The 21,423-nt window shown below is 43.8% G+C and overlaps 1 protein-coding gene across 3 annotated transcripts in view; it reads right to left on the minus strand.

Moving 5' to 3' along the window:
- The window catches only part of PCSK5 (proprotein convertase subtilisin/kexin type 5), a 449,573-nt gene that overhangs the window by 42,662 nt on the left and 385,488 nt on the right, over positions 1-21,423 (minus strand). For all 3 annotated transcript variants that reach the window (XM_044265871.1, XM_044265870.1, XM_044265868.1), the window contains exons 25-27: positions 6,033-6,075; positions 2,967-3,103; positions 1,941-2,141 (exon numbers count right to left, since the gene is read on the minus strand). In XM_044265871.1, the coding sequence (XP_044121806.1) occupies positions 1,941-2,141; positions 2,967-3,103; positions 6,033-6,075 (381 nt within the window). The remainder of the gene's footprint in view (positions 1-1,940; positions 2,142-2,966; positions 3,104-6,032; positions 6,076-21,423) is intronic.

Raw genomic sequence — 21,423 nt, forward strand, 5'->3', positions numbered from 1 at the left:
CACCTATTATACACCCAATCTTGTTTTGTTTGTTTGTTTTGCTTCCTGTTTTAAGAGCTAGAAGTCAGGGTACAGTTGTAGGCATTGGCTCCAATACTCGAGTCTGGGACTTTATGGAGTCCATTTCTCACTTACTGTCTACCTCAGTGGTGTCTAAACTCTGCCTGGGAAGCTGAGCTCCAGCCGTACCTTGCTCCGTGAAGAATGAGTCCTTCTTCCCTGTGAGTAGTCTGCAGGTCTGATTTCCTAGATCATAGAAAGGTGCGGCCATGCCATTGACTTGATTGCTTTTGTCCGGCCATGAGAAGCATTCGCATCTGCTTCCCGAATGCCTTATTAGTGCTGAATCCCCAAATGGACTAATTCCTTCTCTTCTTCAAAAACAGTATATTTTGATAGTAGAAAATGCAGAGGGCTGGGTGTGGTTCTCTGACAGAGGGGAACAATCAAGTCCTGATTTCTGCTTGTAGAGCGCGTAGTCCAGTTGAAAGGGACGTGTAATCATTTGGGGAATCAAATCTTCTCTGACTCTTGGCTCTCCGGCCCTTTTCATCATCTGGATGCCAGATAAAATACAGATGTTCTGAGCTAGGAGCACAGCACCAGATGACTTTCCTCTTGGCTTACACTGCCTCTTAAATGCCTGAATGCCAGACAAACCCGTGTTCAGCCTTTGGGTCCAGCTATAATTCACGGAAGATATCCCAGTCTGGAGTGAATGATTTTCTTCCCAGCTATGTCTCTGAAATTGGCCCGTGTTCTCCGTGTCCTTTGGCTGCTGGGTTTGTGATGGTCCCTGAGCTGCTTTTCCTTTAAGTCTCATATGTGCCACGGTCATGGTGGACGGTCGCCATGGATGTCCCTCCGTGGACCCAGCGAGAGCCTCTCTCCTGCCCCAGGCCCTTCGAAGTCGTATCCTGAGCAGACCTCCACTGTTGCTGTACTGAAATGACCTTTTTAATAAATCCTTGCCTCGAAATCAAACGGAGCGCATCTCTTGTTTTCGTGAGCATCTCTTCATAGAATGTGAGTCAGATTTTTCCAGTAGGAAGAGGGTTTTGTGTTTTAACCCCTGGAGACACAGAGAGGTCATTGGAGCTTGCAACTACCTTGCAAGGAAGTTTGTGACTTTGGCTCCAGTGTGAGGAAGTCCATACAGAAGACGCAGGTAGGGATGAGCAGATGCAAACCTTTAGTGTTAGACAGGAAGCTCCCACACCCTCCCTCCTGCCCCCATCAAAATCCCCACTTTCCCCATCTGCAGCTGGAGGGGGACTTTTATTTTATTTTACTTGAGAGGCAGCATGAGCTCCTGGGGGAGGGGGAGGAAAAATCTCAAGCAGATTCCCCACTTAGCAGGGAGCTGGACTCCAGGCTCGATTTCCCAACGTGGAGATCATGACCTGAGCCGAAATCGAGAGTCCATTGCTTAACTGAGAGAGCTGCCCAGGTGCCCCTGGAGGGGGACTTTTAAAAGGCAAGCTTGAATGATGCTAAGTTCTAAGCAGCAGCTGGAAAGATGGGCTGGCTCAGCTTAAGTTCTAATTCTTAAGGGTCATTCTTCCTTGTGTGACTGAAAAAGCCCACCTTTGCCAGTCTTTCTCCTTTGCCTTAGGTAGAAGCTATTCTGGATCTTTGAGACAATGGCCGTTGGACCATTCTCCTCCATGACTCCGTTTACCTGCTCCGAGCTCTCCCCCACCAAACAGGAACTCATGGGCCACACCAACCATTAAGTTGCACTTCGGGTTTCCCTCCAAGTCAGACACCCACCAACCACAGCCTCCTCCCCTCTCCGACTCCAAGCTTTGGTTCACAGTCGTGCCTTCATCTCATTCAGGATATCCCAAAGGCAAGGGTTAAAGAGGAAGGGAAGGAGACAGGCAGAGAAGGTGGCTGGACACCTCCTCTCTCTCTCTCTCTCTCTCTCCTGCACATACCATTCCAGAATCTCCCTTCCACCTGGATCCGGGCCGGCCCCGCACACGTCCCCTGCCGCAGCTGCTGTCCTCCCCTGCAGCTGCTGCACTGCTGGTGTCCAAAGCCGGTGCACGTCTCACAGGCCGGGTGGCAGCGCTCACACTGTCCCAGCTCCGGGTCGCCGTAGAAGCCAGGGCCACATCTCCGGACACAAGAGCCGTCTGCGGGAGAACACAGAGAGGGAGCAGGGGGGCGGGCGCCTGGCGGGCTCGGCTGGGCGCCCTGTGCAAGGCTGGGTTCTAAACAGGCCAAGGGGAAACTCAGGAACAGTCTTTGTTTGCATTTGTTTTTAAAGAAACCAAACTGGCATCAGCTTATTTCCACCAAGAAACATGTCTTCAATCCAACACGTCAGTCTGCTTTTAACCAAGCATGTAAGTTTGCTCCAGGGGTGAAGGCGTGAAGGGCATTGAGTAAAGAACTTTGGATTCTCAGGGCCTTGGAGAAGCACGAATCAAACAAATCTCCGTATAGAACCACGGAGGTCAGTGGGGGCTGATCCAGCAAAAATTCGGGAGCCTCTGGCCGGTATTCCTTCCCCTGGAAGACCCCTAGAGTGCTTCTTTCACAACCGTCAGACCCAAACTGAAGACAAAAGGATCTTGTTGATCTTTAACAGTGCTTAGGGATATATAGTGTGGATTAAGTCCCCAGGAAAGAGTCATGGTTCTGAATATTCTAGGTGATTCGTTCTAAGGCATTTACCTTCAACGTACCACGCCCCTGCCCCCCTCACTCTTGCATCCATCAGCTTGGCGATGTCGGACAGTAATGAGCGACAGGCACTCTACTTCAGTACTAGAAGCAGATGGAGGTATTGCTAATACATTGCTAATGTTCATTTTCAAACCCAATTAAAATCCATCCTTGGACAAGAGGCACAGGAAGAGTGTGAAACCGGTCAAGCGAGTGCTCTCATTCCTGGGTGGGGCTCGGGAGCCTTGTCCTTCCTGTGTACCACCACTCGGGTGGTACCTGAGGCTTACCCAGGAGAAAGAAGCCCTCTTCACACCAGTAGCACTGACGCTGGTCACAGTTGCCGCAGTTGGTCTCACACGCTTTGCATTCGGATCCCTCTCTGTAGGTCTTCTCAGGACAGGTCTTGTAGCAGTGCTGTTCAAACCTAGGGCGTAGGAGAGGAGGCAGAGTTTCCTCCACGAGGTACATCGATGTTGTTTATCTTTACCACCAGAATTTAATATCCTGACATCTGTCTACATGTCATTTTTAACAGGTGTAGATATTTGGGTGTCAAGGACAAAAGCTTGGTCTTTGTGTGCTCACCAAACACGTCATTGGCCACTTCCCTCTGGACCCCGAGGACCCAACATCAGGGCAGCTGTCAAGAGCAGAGGAGTAGGAAAAGGGTCCCAGTGTTTATGGAGTACTGATGGTGCGTGAAGTCCTCATTTTAGCCTCCATGCGATTCCCACATGGTAGCTATTATGTCTTTAATTTCTAGATAGGGGAACTGAGTCTCGAGGTAACAGGCTCAGAGTCCCATACATAGTCAAAGTCAGGCCTGGGATTTGAACATCTGTTCGTTCCGTCACATGGCAATGGGAAGGGGAGGTGACGTGGAGACCTCCCATCTCTGACTTGTAGAGCTGAATTGGAGAGCTTTGGGAGTGTCTGTTAATCTGTGTTTCATTTACCCTAGTGCTCTGTGTCTCTCATTACCCAGGGAGTGATTCAGAGCTCACAAAGTACCTGGCTTCATCCTGGATTTTCTCACTTCCATTAAGGACATGGTCTCCACATGGACGTTTGGAAACAGCTCAGTGTTGAGTTCAAGTAACTTACCAAAATGTCTACTAGATTTTTTTTTTAATTATTTTGTTTTAAAAAGCTAGATTGTTAATATTAAGAATGAAGTGGCTTAGGTTTTATGTATTTATATTTTTAAGGATATTGTCCCTTCTCATTCTACAATAGAATGTTGTATCTCATTTTTTTAAACTTATTTTTTAATTTTAATTTTTATTTATGTATTTATTTTTGAGAGAGAGCATGCACAAAGTGGGGGAGGAGCAGAGTGAGAAGAACCCCCCCCAACCCCCCTGCCCTACCCCCCCCAGCTGAGCAGGGAGCCCAATGTGACACTCTTGATCTCAGGACCTAGGGGTCAGGACCTGAGCCGAAGCAGACGCTTAGCTCACTGAGCCAGTCAGCCACCCCAAATTTTGTATTCCAGACTCCACTGAATTAGGGGCCCGTTTGAAGGGGCTGACCTTTGCCCTTTGGGGAACTTCCTAGCATCAATGAAGTAGCCACGGAAAGCTTTGTATTTCTTCATTAGCACCTTCTATGATAAAATGTTTTATTCACTATCTTCAAAGTTACAAAACATTCTATAGGGTTATACTTGTGTGTTTCTGGAAACAAACATGGTGTCCTTTACCCCCAGGGGTACTGGGCTTGTTCCTTCCTGTATTTGTTTCTCCAAGGGTTTTATGGGACCCGCTCATCAGTGGCCAGCGGTGCGCAGGCGCGGCTCATCGGACTGGCTACAAGGTGGAACAGGGTCGGGACCGGGGAAGCAGGTGCAGGTGGAGGGCTGCGCTGTCTTGTCAGCTTGAGGAAGGATGCAATTACACCAGAGAGACGCAGAGAATGAGGAGAATTCCTCACCTACGCCTTTCCCCCCCCCTCACCCACTTCTGCATGGTGGTTATTTGAGTAAGTTCTCCTTCCTCGGTTCTTCGAGGAACATTCTGTGCCCCCGACCATGTGTCCTCACCAAAGAGTGTTTGCATGTCTGCTGTTCGTCTCTGCCTGGGGTGGTCTGTGGCGGGCTGTGTTGTGGGTAAAGGCCAGCTATGAACATGCTGACAGATGGCTTTCTGCTCCTTTACTCGTCTGCTCTACCCTGCAGCAATCATGTCTGGGGCCTCTTCTCCATCCCTCCTCCCCTGTTCATGGAGCAGTAATTTAAATCAGAGGGTCGGGAATGTGGAGACACAGACAGAGTTCGGATAGAGAGCATCAGGCTACTCTACCAGAGTTGAATGAAAACAATAAGCTTAGGTAATGATAAGGCTAGCTGGTTCTTTGTGATAAGCTTCAGCTTTCTGGGCTCCCCTTTCCCTCCCAAGCTCCTGACCTCTGTCAGCATCTTTTCTACCCACGACCATCCCTCAAAGGTGCTAGAGGCGAAAGGCAGTGTGGTAACAGGAGGAACCAGCCCACTTAAGTTGCGGTGACCTGAACCTGGATGCCCTTCCCCCACCCCCGCGCCCCCGCTGGCTTGTGGTGTAGGGTGAGGAAACCCACAGCCTCTCTGACCTTCAATCTCTTCCTCTGGAGAGTAACGTCAATCTCATGTCCCTGGCAAGAGAGTTTGTGGAAAGGTGAAGAGAAGAACTGGGGGTGGGTGAGGCCATCACCCGGTTCTTAGTGTCACAGGGAAGAATTACATAGTTTATGTATTATCCGGGCCTTCTTTTTCTTCTCCCCTACCTTCTTTGCTTTTCTTCCAAGATAGGAACCAGTGTGCCCCAGGAGGCCAACTAAGAAAGGAAGGGGAGGCGGCATGGAGACCTCCCGTCTTTGACTTGTAGTGTTGAATTGGAGAACTTTGGGAGTGTCTGCTCATCTGTGTTTCATTTAACCTAGTGCTCTGTGTCTCTCGTTACCCAGGGGGTGATTCAGAGCTCATAAAGTACCTGGCTTCATCCTGGATTTTCTGACTCCCATTAAGGCCAAGGTCTCTATGCAGATGTTTGGAAATAGCTTGCTTGGGATCAGGTCTATCATTAAGGTTTGTCCATGAACTGCAGGGTCTGAAAACTGGTAACCCATGGCGAGATTCCTAGACACCAGTGTCAGGTTGGGTGACTTCCAGGACCAAGAAAAAGAGGGCCTCCTTTGGAGGCAAGAAAACAGCTGGGCTCTTATTGCTAAATCCAAGAATTGTTCATTAATAGCCTGACAGGGCACAATCGCTTCTGGCTGCCCGGCCTCTTTGCTTTAATCACTGGATTGAGGATTAAGTCAGTATTGCTTAAACTGCAGAAAAGTTAGTGCCATGAAAAAATAAATGCCAGACTTACATGTAATACCCCGTAGTGCATGATGTACAGGTTCCTGGATTATCTGGAAGAAAATTATAATAATGAGACATACTAATTACCAAGAGTTCATCGTTTGGCAAATGGGCTCTGGAAAATTTGTGGCTTGAGACAAATAATGTTTTGGAGGTGTTTCATGAAAGGGAACCTCTGGAAATGACATTTGCACGGATTATAACATTTTTTAAAAATTTTTTATTTTTTATAAACATATATTTTTATCCCCAGGGGTACAGGTCTATGAATCGCCAGGTGATTATAACATTTTTTAAAAAAAGATTTTATGTATTTATTTGACAGACAGATATCACAAGTAGGCAGAGAGGCAGGCAGAGAGAGAGAGGAGAAAGCAGGCTCCCCGCTGAGCAGAGAGCCCGATGCGGGGCTCAATCCCAGGACCCTGAGATCATGACCTGAGCCAAAGGCAGAGGCTTTAACCCACTGAGCCACCCAGGCGCCTCCAGATTATACCATTTTTAATTAATAGCATGACGTATGCTGTGATTTAGTTTTCTCAAAGCTAGTAGCCTAAGAGTCTCAGGAATGGTTGATTCTGATTTTCAAGGAAGTAGAGTCCCAAGCTCTTTGGTCTTCAAACTGCGGATTGAAAAGCATCCACATTAAGCCCCTCCTGCCCTTTACCGAGGGAGAGGCACCAAGCGTATCTACAAAGGCATATTTGGAAGGGGCAGCGGGCTCCTGACCTTGAATGGCAGGTTTTCCGTGAGCTACCCCAAATGCCGGCCAGTGTGAAGGAGTGTCTTCTGGGAGGCTCCTTTGAAATCTGGACAATTTTTTTCCCCCAATACAGAGTCTGCTTTGTTTTGGGTACTTCACAAACCTCTTGAAGATACTGTCCTGTTCTCATTAAGTACAATGATTCAATGTGTCCCTGTTGGCTCCGAGAAGGACTTCATGAGAGCGCAAGGGCTTTGCGAATCACTCAGTCAATTTCCTTTCCTCGTAACCCTCCCTGAAAGATGCCGGTTCCCGGATCCAGTTGTTAAGGGAATTCTATGATTCCTGCTGGCTGGCAATTCCGGTGACTCACAGAGCGACCTCCAGCAAGGTGTCTGTCCTACTCCAGTTCTGTTCTCGTCATTCTTAGAGGAGATGGACAACCAACCGCTCCTCTTGAGAATGTTCCTCTTGTACATGAGGATTGTATGTGACCTTTAACTTTATTTAAACGAAACAAAATTTTGTCCTTTGAACTTTGTGCACAGCCTTCCTTTCTCATTTACTCTAGGCTCTATTTTGGTTTTCACAAAGTTTGCCCCCTTGCTCAGCTCGTTAGCCAGATGTTCATCCTGGGCTCTCCGAGGGGTGTTACAAGACAACACGACGGTGTATTACACATTATGTGGCTGATGCCTTACACCGAAAGTTATTATGGAAAAATTTCTGTAAGAGGCTCTACCATTTAATCAGACATTGACAGAACCTTCTGGAGATAGCCTCGTGATAATGCAGCAGACAGAGTATTGGCCTGGGAACTTGGCTCTAGTTTCTAGTTTGGGGTTTTAACCCTGGCTTAACCGCCTTGTGAACTTGCATGAATGTTGCTCTGCCTTCTGGGTTCTGATTTCTGCAGGTGTAAAATGATGCGGTTGGAGAAGGTGGTTGCTAAGACTCTTCAAAAGGTAAAAATTCCGAAACCGAGTCTGGCAGGGGCTGGCAAGGTATGACCCACTCTTGGGCCGGATTCAGCCATGCCCTGCCGCAGGAGGCATTGAACAAGAGTCAAGACCGCCAAGGACAGAGCCAGACCCTTCTGTAGGAGGCCAGGATTTGCTCACAGTAGGGAAATGGTTTTTGTGTCTGTTGTGTGAGGACACGGTTTGTTACAGGGTGACCAGACCAGAGCCGAACAGGGAAATGAACCACAAAGCAGGCTGGCTGCATGATAGAAGGAATCTGAAACCAGAGGTGCCTTGAGAAAGAAAAGCTCACAGAAATTCTTAGAACTTTTGCAGATGGGCCTTTATGTCTCCACAGGCCATTTTAAGGGGGTATGCAAAGGCCCTGGAGAACACTAGGGCTTCCACTGTATAAGTTTATTTCCTGCTGTGCATCTGTGTTTGCATCTGTATCCTTTTCCATTCTGTTCCTAAATAAGCGGCTACTACTTAGCTCACGTTGGGCGGCTTACTTTTCCCTGCCTGCCTCTGATGAACATATTTGACTCTGACAGTTTTGCTAATTTGTCAAGGGCTGGGGAAATTCTAATCCTGTTCTCTAACGTTCTGGCCATCCCTCCCATCTAGGAATTTAATGAGTTTGCTCTCTGCTCCCTTAAGCAGGTCAGTGATGAAAATGTTAAACAGAAGCAAGCCTCGGAAACGTGCATACCAATGTAGTCTTGAGTCCGGGGACCTTTCCAGCCCAGATGCACGGCGAGTTTGGTACCTTTACTGTAGTTTGCATAAATGAATAATGCATAGAACAGGAAATATGTCTTAGAACAGCTTATGAATGCCCATTAGTCTTTCTCATTATTACTGGTTATTCCAAAGAATAAGAATTATTTTTAAAAATTTTCCACCCCAGAAGATACACAAGTCAGACATAAGCTAAAGGGATTTAGCTTGACCACTGCGAGGCAGCTGTTTGGGGATTAAGGAAAGGTAAGGGTCGCAAACCTAGAAGTTGACTCTAAGTCAAGTTGGCATTTGAATGGTAAGGAGCGTTGGCTTAAGGAGAAAGGTGAATTTTCCAGGCTCTTCCAGTGTGTGTGTGTTTGAGTGTGTGTGTGTGTGTGTGTGTGTGTTGTGTGTGTTGGGGGTTCGGGGTAGAAGAGTCCAAACAAGCTAGAATCGTAGAGCTCTGTCTCAGAAGGTGGTGTTCCAAGTGGGGTGTTTAAACGCATCTGCTTACTTGGTGTTGTTAAACTTTAGAGCTGAGAGAACATAGTTCGAGAGGGCATGGGGCAAGATCAGTCAGAAGTCAGAGACAGCCTCACACATTTGGAAAAAAAAAAAAAAAAGCCTTCAGAAACAGTTACTGGTTTCTGGCGGCGGCTCACATCCCCCCCAAGGAGAATGTGTGTGAAGATGCCTCGTCAAGATGACGGGACAGCCTGCCTTTCTTCAGGAAACCCATGTCTATCGTGTCCTTTCTGTGGGGTGGGGTGGGCGGGACCACGGTGTCCCCTCTGTCTTTGTGATCCTCTGTGTCACTTTTCCATGGTTTCCTTAGTTTTATCAGAGCTGGGGCTCGTGCGAAACTCACTCTTGTCATGGAGGTGTTGACGGCTGCTCTCAACTCCGCCTTCAGTGGGCACCTGACATTCGGTGCCGTGTTATTCTGTTCTTAGTAATTCCTGTAGCCTTCACCACTGCATGCGGATGGACCAGGCCACATTAGGGGTTATGGACATGTAACTTACAAAACGCACCAGAAAAGACAGATTTTTAAGCCTGAAATGGAACCAAATTTCCAACATGTGTAGAGAAAAAGAATTTGTTGTTTATGGTTAACATAAACTTGGAGCCACACAATTAAAGATACAGATAAGCTAAAATGACTCTAATTTGCTTTTTCTAAAATCTTACTGTATGTTTATTTTTCATCTGAAGGCGACGAAAGACTTGGTTTTTTAAAGAATAATGCTTTATCATATAATAATCTAGATTGGCCAGAATTAGCCAGGGATCAGGTATATTGTTAAAGCAGAATGGCCTCTTTGCAAAACCATGGGGGAAAAGTTAATGTCAGAGTGGTATGTCTTTCAAGATTCATTTTTAGGTTTCTAGAACTTTCTTCCATACCCCAGGCCTCCCTCTACCACTGCCTGTTGAAACTGATGTGTTCTATGGTCCTTTACTGCACAGACCTACTAGTTAGTGCCTAGGGCGCTAGACTAACGGGCGGGTTAAACTTACCCTCTTCGGAGGCTCCTGGGTTCTCCCCTACCTCAGTCCCTCCTCGGCACTGACTCATTAGGCTCCTTTTGCTTTGACCTCTTAGGCCACATCCATTAAATGTTCCATAAAATTCATCATGCCCTAGGTGTTGGCTTTTCCCATGACTTCAACCTTTTGGCTCATTTACCTTCCCAGTTCCAATCACCTATATTTTAGGCTCAACCAGGTTTGGGGATATATATGCTTTCCCAGTGCTTCCCAACTTAGGCAGAGTATTGCCCCTTCTTTATAGGTTTCTAGCCCCAAATATTCTATAAGCTCCCTAATTACAGAATCTAAAGTAGCAATGTCCATACTGTTACGATTCATCACCCCATGGGTTTGAAAATTTAGTACGTGCCTGCAATGCATGTATGTGTGTGTGTGAATTATTTATGTGTGCTAGTGCATGAACATTTTACATTTTAAAAATATATGGTAGAAAGATAAGTAGAAAATTTGATAATAAAATGATTGCAAATAAAAGTTCTTTTTCTCCAGGCCAGTGGGTCGTCTTGCATACTTCTTTTGGGAGATGAGTAACTTAAGCCATACCAAACACAATGCCAGCTCTGAGGTTATAAATTCATATACTAAATTTCCAGAAATATGTTTTATATTTGATCGCTTAAAGTTGTAACTGGAAGGACTGGTTCTCTGATGGGCTCACACATCTGCATGTATATAAGGACTTCCTGTGCTTAGCTTCCATCCCTTCTATATTTATAGACAAACTTTATGATTCCAATTAACTTGTTCACCTGGCATTTTGGGGGGGGTCGGCAGATAAGTTAAAATATAGATATTAATGAACTCATTTGAATGATGTGGCTTGATTCCATTTTTCTCATCCTTCCGTGACCCTCTAGAGCTCTAGTATGTTAATGTGTTCCCCGGAGAAAACTTTCTGGATTGAAATAACCAGTGATTGTCGCTAAGAAAGACAACGTGAAAGTTCATCTGGTATGAATATGGTACATTCATACACTGGAATTTTGTTTCTCAAGAATATTTAATGACATGGAAACATTTTCATGACAGGCTATGTGAATAGGGAAGGTAATCCATATCTAGATATGCATATATTATGTATGCATATCGATCTGTATGTACAGAGAGGACTATCAAAAATCAGAAAAAAAAGCTAGCATGTTGTAGTAGTTATTTCTGACTTTATTTATGTGTACATGTACATATTTCCATATTAATAAATGTGTGCTATGGACTTAGAAAAAAAATTCTATTAAGGAAAGAATGTGCACACTCAGGTTATGAGCTCCAAGCATCATTTGTGCCACACTTCTGGAAATGGGCTTCTCCACAGACCCTTCTTCCCAAAGACCTGGACTTTTGGTCACACTCTTCATTTCCTCTTGCTTTTCTGCATGCTTCCATTTTCTCATCTTTCCATTTTGTTTCTTAGCAATTCCTAATGCTCCATCACCAGGGCAAGACAGATCTTCCATGGGGCTTGGTTAAAACCATGGCAGATGTTTATACAAACTCCTTTTTAAAAATTCACCTTTAATTTGAAATATTTTTCTGATAGGATTCCGTAAAGGAGGCAGATCATTAGGAAATGAGCTTATTCTTGGCTCTGCCCCAAGACTTGCCAACTGGATGAGGCACTGTCATTGGGCCAAGCGCTCTTAAGCAATTCTTTTTATGGGCATCCATGGCCTTGTTGGAATGTCAGTAGAGTGTCCATCCCCTACTAAGATGTACTACTGTTCCCTTGAAGGGAGAGACAATATTACAAGCAGCCAATACTTAAATTGTTTGGGGAGTTAATTAAGCACGTTGTCAATAATGCATATTTCCCAGAGTAAATATGTACTAGTTATTGGATGACGCCGTACAAATCTGTAAGAGAGACACTGACAGTCTTCATTCCACACAAAAATAATGACTGGGTAAGAGATTTATAGGCCCACAGAGTGCAACTAGTTAGAGGCCCCAAAGAGCACTAAAAAGTATGTAATTCAGATAGGCCTGGTACTCAGAACTGCTTCAAGTAATTAACACTCACATACAGAACAGACCCTTTGACCAGCTTTGCCAAAACAGAAGATTTTTCTGGAAGGTTCAATGGTGCTAGGATACAAAGTACTTGGTGAGGGAGACTGTTGATGATTTTCAATCATTTTGTCCTCCCTGGTGTCCAAGGACAATGAATAAATATTTGAATTGGCAATAATCTAAATAGTACAGCTGACAATGGGGCATAACCCCCTGGAGGGACACAGTAGTAGAGAGACCAGAATAAATAATCTAAATCATTGTCTACAAATGTTGGCTAAAAAGAGGGCTCTGTTCTCTATTGGGCTCTAGTCTTTACCAAGTCCTTTGGTTCCAACAATGGAATATCCTAATAGGAAAGCTGTTTCTGGATTCCCATTCTTTTCTCAACCAACTAACAGGTGGAGGTGACGGCTGAATTACACAGCTGAGTGCCTATGAGGACTGCTCACTACAGCTCTTTGTTCACTCATTCCTTCATTCTGGAGCTTATATTTTGGAGGGAAAATAGACAAAAGAAGGAAAATTAGATAATTATCATAATGTAAATAAGATGCAGATCTTCAATAAATGCATGAAACAGCTACTAAAATGCAAGCTCCATGAGGACAGGTCGTTTCATTTTGTTTTCCTGTACCTTGGTACCATGAGTATTTGCCTCGCACATAGCAGAAGCTCCAAAAATACACATGAATGAAGAAGAAAAACATATAAATAAGTACAGAAAATCAGATAAAGACTTAGAGAGTGATGAGATGAGAATGGCAATGAGAGGTCTTGATTTAGATAGGCTTGTTGGAGAGAGAGCTTCTCAGGAATTGACCTTTGAGTGGAGATGGGCATGGTAACAAGGAGATAGCCATATGGGTTCTGAGGGCAGTGTTTCAGACAGAGGCTAAGAAAGCTTCATCTGTTCAAGGAACATGGAAAATGTCAGTGGGGCTACAGTGGATAAAGAGAGGGAGAGAGTCAGGAGATAAGGTTAAAGTCATAGGCAGGGTCAGATCAAATGTCGTCTTATAGGCCAGGCTTAAGAGGTTTACATTCAACCTAAAAGTAATGAGGAACATTATAAAAAATATCCGATGTGATCTGAATGTCTTAAAATGATCACCGTGGGTGCTGCATGGAAAATGACTTCTTTAACTCTGGAAATGGTTATATCCATTAAATCTTGCAAAACTCAGATTCCATGTAACACATTTGAGAAACACTCTTTTAAGGAATATACTGCAGGAGAAATGGTTAGGTGTAAACTCAGACGGTGGCTGCAGTAATGAAGATAAATCAGATTTGAGAGCAACTAAAAAGATAAAAATTGAGAAGATCAGATGATATGATGTGGGAGGTGAGGAAGTGGGATGGCTCCCTGGCTCTGGCTTGAGTACTTGGGTGGATGGAAAGGAGGAAGAGTCAACAGGCGGATGGGTGTAGGAGCAATGAACAAATACTTAGCTGATCCTGTAGGAAGGTCCATACGCTGCTTTGGTGATTATGAGGAGTATATACAGACAAGAAAGGCAATCCCCGCCCTCAAGGAATTTGTTGAGGAGACAGTAATTAGCAAAGCTAATTAGAGAAGAAACCGCAGTGTGGCAAAATACAGAATAGATAAACCTCTAATCTAGTATACCACAGAAATATTTGCTTGGGGCCTGAAAGAAACCAAGTTATGATTCTCTTTCTCTCTTACCACTTAATTAGCCTTTATCTCTCTTTTTGAATAGAAAAATTCGGAGCATTTTTATTATAGTTAAGGTTGCCAGATAAAATATAAGACTGAAATGGGAACCAAAGGACTATAGTTTCTCTGTAAGGATGAATGAAGAATAAAATTGTCTGGAGAAGGGGACAGCGAAAAACATCATCTTAGTCTTAGCCTTGACATTGAGTAGATTAAAAGCTAACAACAAAACTTCTCTAAGAATCTATAACTATAACCTGGATCTCACTTGGGCTATCTGAATTCATGTTATCTGTGTGTTTGGGAACATCTCAAAAGGTAAATTCAATTTAAAGTAGTCCTAAGTAGATAGCATCCCAAGGCAATTGGTGGCAGCAAATGCAAATTCTCCCTAGAGAAATGTAATCTCAATTCTGATCACAAAGTATTTTCACAGGTAAATTTTAAAGGAAATTGGTCACAGTTTAAAAGCAAGGAAATTAGGCATTCTGAGAGAAAGTTGGCAGAAATAACAGACATCAGAATCAGACCACAGAGACCACTAATCTTGAAATGATCTGACACAGATTATAAAAATAAAAAATGTTTAATATTTTTAAAAGATTTTATTTATTTGAGATAGTGAAAGAGAAAACATTGGGGGGCAGAGAGAGAGGGAGAAGAAGATTCCCCATTGAGAAGGGAGCCTGACATGGGGCTTGATTCTAGGACCCTGTGATCCTGACCTGAGCTGAAGGAAGATGCTTAACCAACTGAGCCATCCAGGCACCCCCAAACATTTAATATTTTTAAAGAAACAAAAGAACATCTTGAAAACAGAAAAGTTACCAGTTTGGAAAAGAAGCAAATATAACCTTTATAAGTGGAAGACATAAAAATTCAAAATTAAAACTGAATGGACATATTAAACAATTGATTAGGCACAGCAGAAGGAGAATCAGTGGTCTCAAAGATAGATACAAAGAAAAGATAGAAAATTCAGAGAGACAAAAAGGTAGAAAACAGGAAAGAGCAGTAAGAGACAAGGAAGTTAGGATGGGAAAAATTAACATGTCAAAGTTCCAAAAAGAAATAATAGAATAGGGAAGAGGTGTATTTAAGAAAAAGAAAGAAAGATGGGGTGCCTCGGTGGCTCAGTGGATTAGGCCACTGCCTTCAGCTCAGGTCATGATCCCAGAGTTCTGGAATCGAGTCCCACATCGGGCTCTCTGCTCAGCAGGGAGCCTGCTTCCTCCTCTCTCTCTCTGCCTGCCTCTCTGCCTACATGTAATCTCTCTCTGTCAAATAAATAAATAAAATCTTTAAAAAAAAAAAAGAAAGAAAGAAAGAAAAAAAGAATGCCTGAGAATTTTCCAGAATTATTAAAAGATACCAATCATTGGTCCCAAGAACTAACCATATGTATTATTAAACATACATTAAACATATATAAGCATAAACATATATTATTATTTTTTAATCTACAAGAAGATTGATCATAGTGAAATAGCAGAATAACCAAAAAAATCAGACAGCTCTTAGGTTGTGAAGAAGGATAAAGAGGCATAGTCATAGTATGTAAGAAGGAAAATACTGTGAGAAGAGGACTTGGAAATTTGTTGTATCAAGCAGCATCAGTCGTTTCAAAAGGACACTAAAACAGTGGCAGAAAGTTCTTCAGAATTCTGAGGAAGGACCTGAAATCATAAAATATAAGAGCCAGAAGGGAACTTAGGCTTAGGCTTAGCTTAGATGCCATAAGAATATGAAGAATTTTTAAGAAGATTTTATTTATTTGAGAGAGAGAGTGAGGGAGAGCATGAGTGTTGGAGAAGGGGCAGAGGGAGAAGGAGAGGCAGACTCCCCACTAAACAGGAAGCCCAATGTGGGGCTCAATCTCAGGGATCATGACCTGAGCCTGGGAGAACATGACCTGGGCTGAAGGGAGACGCTAAACTGACTGAGCCACCCAGTCACCCATATTTGTTTCTTTTGAGTTCTGTAGTTCTTCTGGAAGAATCCATGTTTTCTTGTTTTGCTTTGTTTGAGCTTCTGGTAAAATTTGTGTTGCCGCTGCAGCTCTGGTCATGTTGGGGTATGGTAAATGGTGAGTGATCTGCCGTGGTCAGGAAATATATCTTACTCATCTCAGCAGTCCTAGTCCTATGTGTTATGCCCACACGCTATGGTTTCTTTCACAAATATATTTTGAGTCCTACTTTTGCTAGGGCTAAAGTGATGACTAATTCCTACTACAATAGGGAGCTCAGGGGACAGAGGAATTCAGCAAGGCAAAGAATATTCCCACGAAAGCTATATAGTGTTACTAATGGGATTGGGAACTACTGATTAAGAAGAAATACGGTGATACCTAAACCAGGATTTTATGGGGAGCAGAGTGCAGTTGCAGAATGGTTCCTTAAGGAAATGAAGGTTTAGTGAACTTCAAAAATGAGTTTGAGGGAGAGAGAGTAAATTCTTTCCATCTGGGAAGACCTGAAAGCAGAGAGAACTAAATCTCTGGGGATGATTCCTCTAGTAAAAGGGCTCATTAGATACCCCCTTGAAGCAACTCAGAGGGAGGGACAAGATCTTGTCAGAATACAGCATGGTTGCCCTGACCTTAAAAACACACAGGAATTAAAATAAAGGAATAGGAAAGATACAAAGTGGGTTGCCAAGGGTTTAGGGTAGCTAGAGTAATGAGGAAGCAAGAAGAAACAGGGAAGGGAAGACAGAAAAGATAAGAAGCTGGGTTATGAAGAAGCTTCTATGCCATGCTTGGGAGGACAGACTTTGCCCAGAATCATGAGAAATCACTTAGATTTGTAGATGGTTGTAAATGATCAGGTTTAAATTTTAGAAAGAACATGGTAGTAGTGGCATAGAGAATGGATTTCAAGAGTGAAAGAGAAGAAAAAGACCAGAGGAGATCAGTGAGAAGATGATTGCATTATCCAGGTAAGCTATGTGGGTGGCCTCAAGTGTAGCAGTGGAGATGGTTCCAAGGGGACAGAAGGGAAAATATGTGAGAAGTGGAAATGATTTGGTGACTGTTGAGGGTTCAGTTATGTCCCCCAAAACAGTATGTTCAAGTTCTAACCTCTGGTAGCCATGAATGTGACCTTACCTGGTAATAGGGTCTTTGCAGGTATAATGAAGTTAAGATGAGGTCACACTGGATTGGGGTTGGGGTGGCTAAATCCAATGACTGATGTCCATAGAAGAAGGTCGTATGAAGACAGACACATAGACACAGAAGGAAGATGTAATGAGACCATCAGGACAGAGATTGGAGTGATGCAGCCACAAGCCAAAGAATGCCTGGGCTTGCTGGCAACCACCAGAAGCTAGGCAGAGGTGGGGAAGGATCCTCCCTCAGAGCCTCCAGAAGCAATCAATCCTGCTGACTACTTAAGTGTGGACTTCTGACCTCTGGAACACCAAGAAATAGAAATATGTTTATTGTTTTAAGCCACTTTGGGGTACTTTGTTACTGGAGCCTTGGGAAACTAATACAGTGATACAACAAATATTTTACAAACAGCATTTCCCCCTCTGTTTCTGTTTGGATTCTTGAAATACTTGGAAAATAACTACCATTCCTTTCTCATTCACCTACTTCTGGATTCTGGAAATCAAGATGGCAGAGGAGTAGGAGACCTTAGTTTCGTCTGGTCCCAGGAACTCAGCTAGGTAGCCATCTCATTCACCTGCTTCTTTTTAATGGAAAGAGGAATGCTTTATTTTCCATGATTCGTGAATTTGAGAGAAGGAACTTTCCATGCCTGAGTGAGATGGCAAGTTTATTGCAGGGCAGGGAGGGCAGGGAGGGCCGGGAGGGTCGGAAGCTCACTGTTCAGAGATTGAATTCACCATTTTAGCTTCATAAGTACTCAAGTCGATACTTTGATCTTTTTCTCTATGTGCCAGCCTGCTCCCCCCTTTCCCTGTCTTAGTGCTCATTGGTTCTCAGTCTTGGAAAGAGTTATTTTTTTAACAAGCCCAGAGGGAGAGGGAGAAACGGAGTTTCCTAGAATTTTGGCTTGAGCAGCTGATGATGCTATATTCTGAGCCGTATCACTTAGGAGTCAGGAGTGTTGAAGACACAGGTGGGAGATGACAACATGTAGCATATGTTTTCTGACCTGACAGTAGTCCCACTTCCTCATGTTAAGGATGAGTAAGCTGAGCCCTAGGGGACCTCAGTCCCTTGTCCATGGTCCTACAGAACAAATGCAGATTTGGAAACTTCCATTCCTTTGAACTCCAAATGATTTCTTAGCCTCCTCCACACTGTGTCTAGTTAAGATTACATATCCTTGCTTAAAATATATATACACCCTCTCTAAAAGACCATATTATGCAGCCTTGCCATGCTACTCAAGTCCATTGACCCCTCTACTGGTTAGTACAAGCCTTATCACATCATCAGCTAAAGACTATCGAGGCCATGGGCTTGGGACACTTAGCTGGGCTTTGCACCAACCGTTTACCCAAATCATTCAATTAAGAGCCTTCCACAGCCTACAGAAAAGGGTCCCCAGGATATTTTATCATTACATTTTTCATTTCAAGACCTTGCTTGGACTCTCCAATCTACTCTGGATATTCTGCCAAAGTTGAGCAGCCTGGAGCAAAACAGAACAATGCTTTGGATCCTGAAATAAGTGTCCAGGACAGCGGGAGCCAAGCTGGAGAAGGCAAAGGGACTCAGCGTGCAGTCCCACCGAAGTCATATTTTTTATTACTTCTCCATTTAGACAACAAGAGAAGGTTACAGAAAGCCTAACCCTTCATTTCCTGACTCTGCTTAGGTGCATTTCACATTCTCAGCATCCAAGGAAACTCCAATGAAACGTATTGTTAGGAAAAAGGAAAGCCAAGACAACAAACATTTGTCTCCCTTGCTGCCTAAACAGAAACAAAACTGCTGAAAAACAATTTATTCTCCAACAGACATATTTTCTGGTCATTACTTTTTGCCCAAATTGCTGGTTTGTGTAAGCAAACTCAGGCTTGTGTAAGCAAGTCCTGTTATCTGGGGAAACAAACACAGCCCCATCCTCTGTGATATGCTTTTACAGGGGGGAAGAGAAAACAGCCTCTTACATTTTAAAAAAAAGATATTTTTAAAGACTCTGACTATTCATCATCAGGACTATTTTAAAGAGGAGATGTTTTCTTTTGTGTATCTTCCAGTTACTATGGCAACTGGATCACTTTTTACTCATTAATCAGGAGGCACCAACCAGAGAATCTCTCCTTCCCCCTAGATTTGGAGACTCTGCCTCTGATACTACCTTTTTAAAACTTCACAGATGTTGCAAATCATTGTCTTCAAAAATGTTGCCCTTGATCTGAGAGTTTCACTATGTTTGGTGTGTTCCTCACTGCTCTGTTTTCTCTCCTATGTGATTGGATGGCTTCTCTGGACCACGAGGTGTGTTTCGATGGCTCCTTTCTCTTTACTTCTATGTTTTCCCTTCTAACAGCTGTGGGGGAGGGGAGTTGCTGAATCTCCAGAGTCAGGGGGTAGATTCTACAGAACCCTTCCTCTTCCTCTTCCTTACACACACCATCACCCGGAAGGGCTGCTTTACTCTTAAAAATTCCCTTTTGTTTCCTTTCGTTGTTCTTCCTCTTTCTCCTCCTCAAAAGGCAGCAGTCCCATCTGGATTTTCATTAGTAACACTTGGAGCTGCTGAAACAGTGATGAATGATGAGCACAATTTGTAATCATTTGATGGCCCAAGGGACCCAGTGACCATCTTTCCTGTGGTCCATTTGCCCTTCTGAATACTTGGTTTGCATGCCAGTTGTTGGATGACTCCAAACATCATATAAAACAAGAAAGAAGGACCTGGAAGGTCTTCTGCCTGTAACTGCTAACTGGTTTGCAGAAATGTTTTGTTGGCGAGCACAACGTTGACCCATACCTGATTCAAAGAAGTCAGAAGACTTCTCATGGCAGTCTGGATACTTGAGGTTCTGCCTGCCGCACTTGGTGGGCTGAGTTATAGATGGCTTCTGGATGGGTATCCCCTGTGGCGTTGAATCCCTGGCTGGCCCCAGTAGGTATTTGAATTTAGGACCCTTGATGTTGTTCAATTTCCACTTCCTCCCATTTTTGTTTTTTTTTCTTTCTAAACAGATTTTGAGATCTAGGGTTTTCAGGACTTGACCAAAACCAAAAAATCTTTAGTGGTAGCTCGAAAACTAAATCCAATTTACTGACCACTAGTCTGGTGTTTTAAGTTCTCTGAAGATGAAAACTATGTTTCACTGGGTGTGGTGAAAAAATAATGAATACTGTTTTTCTGAAAATAAATAAATTGGGAAAAAAAAACTATGTTTTATGGCTTCTTTGTCTCCTGCAGAATGGAGTACACACTCAGTACTCAGGAAATATGTTTTCTACTATGACCCAGGACTGGACAGACCCATACAGGTGAATGTTATACCAACTTCTGTCATTACGAGCTTTTTGAAAAACACCCTGTGTGCTACTTCAAATAAGAAGGGCATTAATTTTAGGGATAGAGAAACATATTGCCAAGTGCAGAGTGTGTGTGTGTGTGGGGGGATGGGATGGGCAAGAAGAAGGGAGAGACCCTCAGAGTACATTCTCCAAAAGTCGCAGCTTTTCAAGATGCTTCAAATGGAGTAGACTGATCTGAGAGCTAGAAATTAAGAACAAGATGGAAGAATGTTAGAAGCAGTACTATGAGCCCAACACTGATTTACCTAGAAGGTAGTGAAACATTAGAAACATTTTTATGTTCCTTGCCCCCCTCCAAGTAATAAATGGCACGTGTCCTTGTCTCCAGCACAAAGGGACTCTATCCACCCCTCCAGTCCCATGTTAGAACAATGCTACGCCTGTGGTGTAAGCGTGTGTGTGTGTGTACCCATAAGCGTGTACGTAGGTTTGGTGAGGGTGGGCAATAAATTACTGGGAAAAAGGTAATACTCTTCAAATTTTTGAGAGCCCTTTCTTCTAGTAGCCATTCTCAAAGAGAACAAAAGATAAATCCTGGTGGTTTTGATGCTGCCGGAAGGAAAGCAAAAAGTTGTCCATAAAAGAGAACTCAGGCAGTGGTAATACTTAATCTAAATGATTCATGGGGAAATGAAGCCATTATTATAATAAAAATAAAAGCTTGGCACCTGCCAGTGAGGCAGGCCACCACTGAGACATTATGTCTGGGGGGCTTCGGGCTCGCAGGGCTGGAAACGCTCTACCGGGGCGTCTACAGTGGTCTTCCCACAGGAGCTTTGTGCTGACAGAGAAAAGATTCCTCGGAACAGCCCAACACCCAGTCCCCGCAAAGCCAAGCTCTTCTTCCTAATGAACCTCATGTGACCACTTGAACAGCATTCCAGCGGCACTTAGGTCTGAAAACAAGAGAGATTTCACAGTATGATTAAGTCTACACAATAACACAAGTAACAAGCAGGTTGACGATTATCTGTCAAATTTGGGGAGCTCTCGGTCCCACCATGAAATAACTTAGATTGGCTGTGTATCTCGTCTGATTCTTTGGATAATTGTTGGCTCCGTCTTTCCTTTCTTTCACATTTTATGGGTCTGATTGTTCGGCGGAACTCCTCTATTTTTCTTCTCCGTGGAGAGGAACCCCTGAGGACCAGTCTGCAGGGGCCACTTAGAATAAGAGCTCCATTTGGTCAGGCTGACCACAAAGCAGACGCTCCACAGATTCTGTCCCCAAGGCCATTGTTCTTGCTGTCATTTTGCAGCCCTGCAGGGGCCCTCCATTCATAT

Source organism: Neovison vison, chromosome 9 (assembly GCF_020171115.1).
Source record: "Neovison vison isolate M4711 chromosome 9, ASM_NN_V1, whole genome shotgun sequence".
In the NCBI taxonomy this organism is placed as follows: domain Eukaryota; kingdom Metazoa; phylum Chordata; class Mammalia; order Carnivora; family Mustelidae; genus Neogale; species Neogale vison.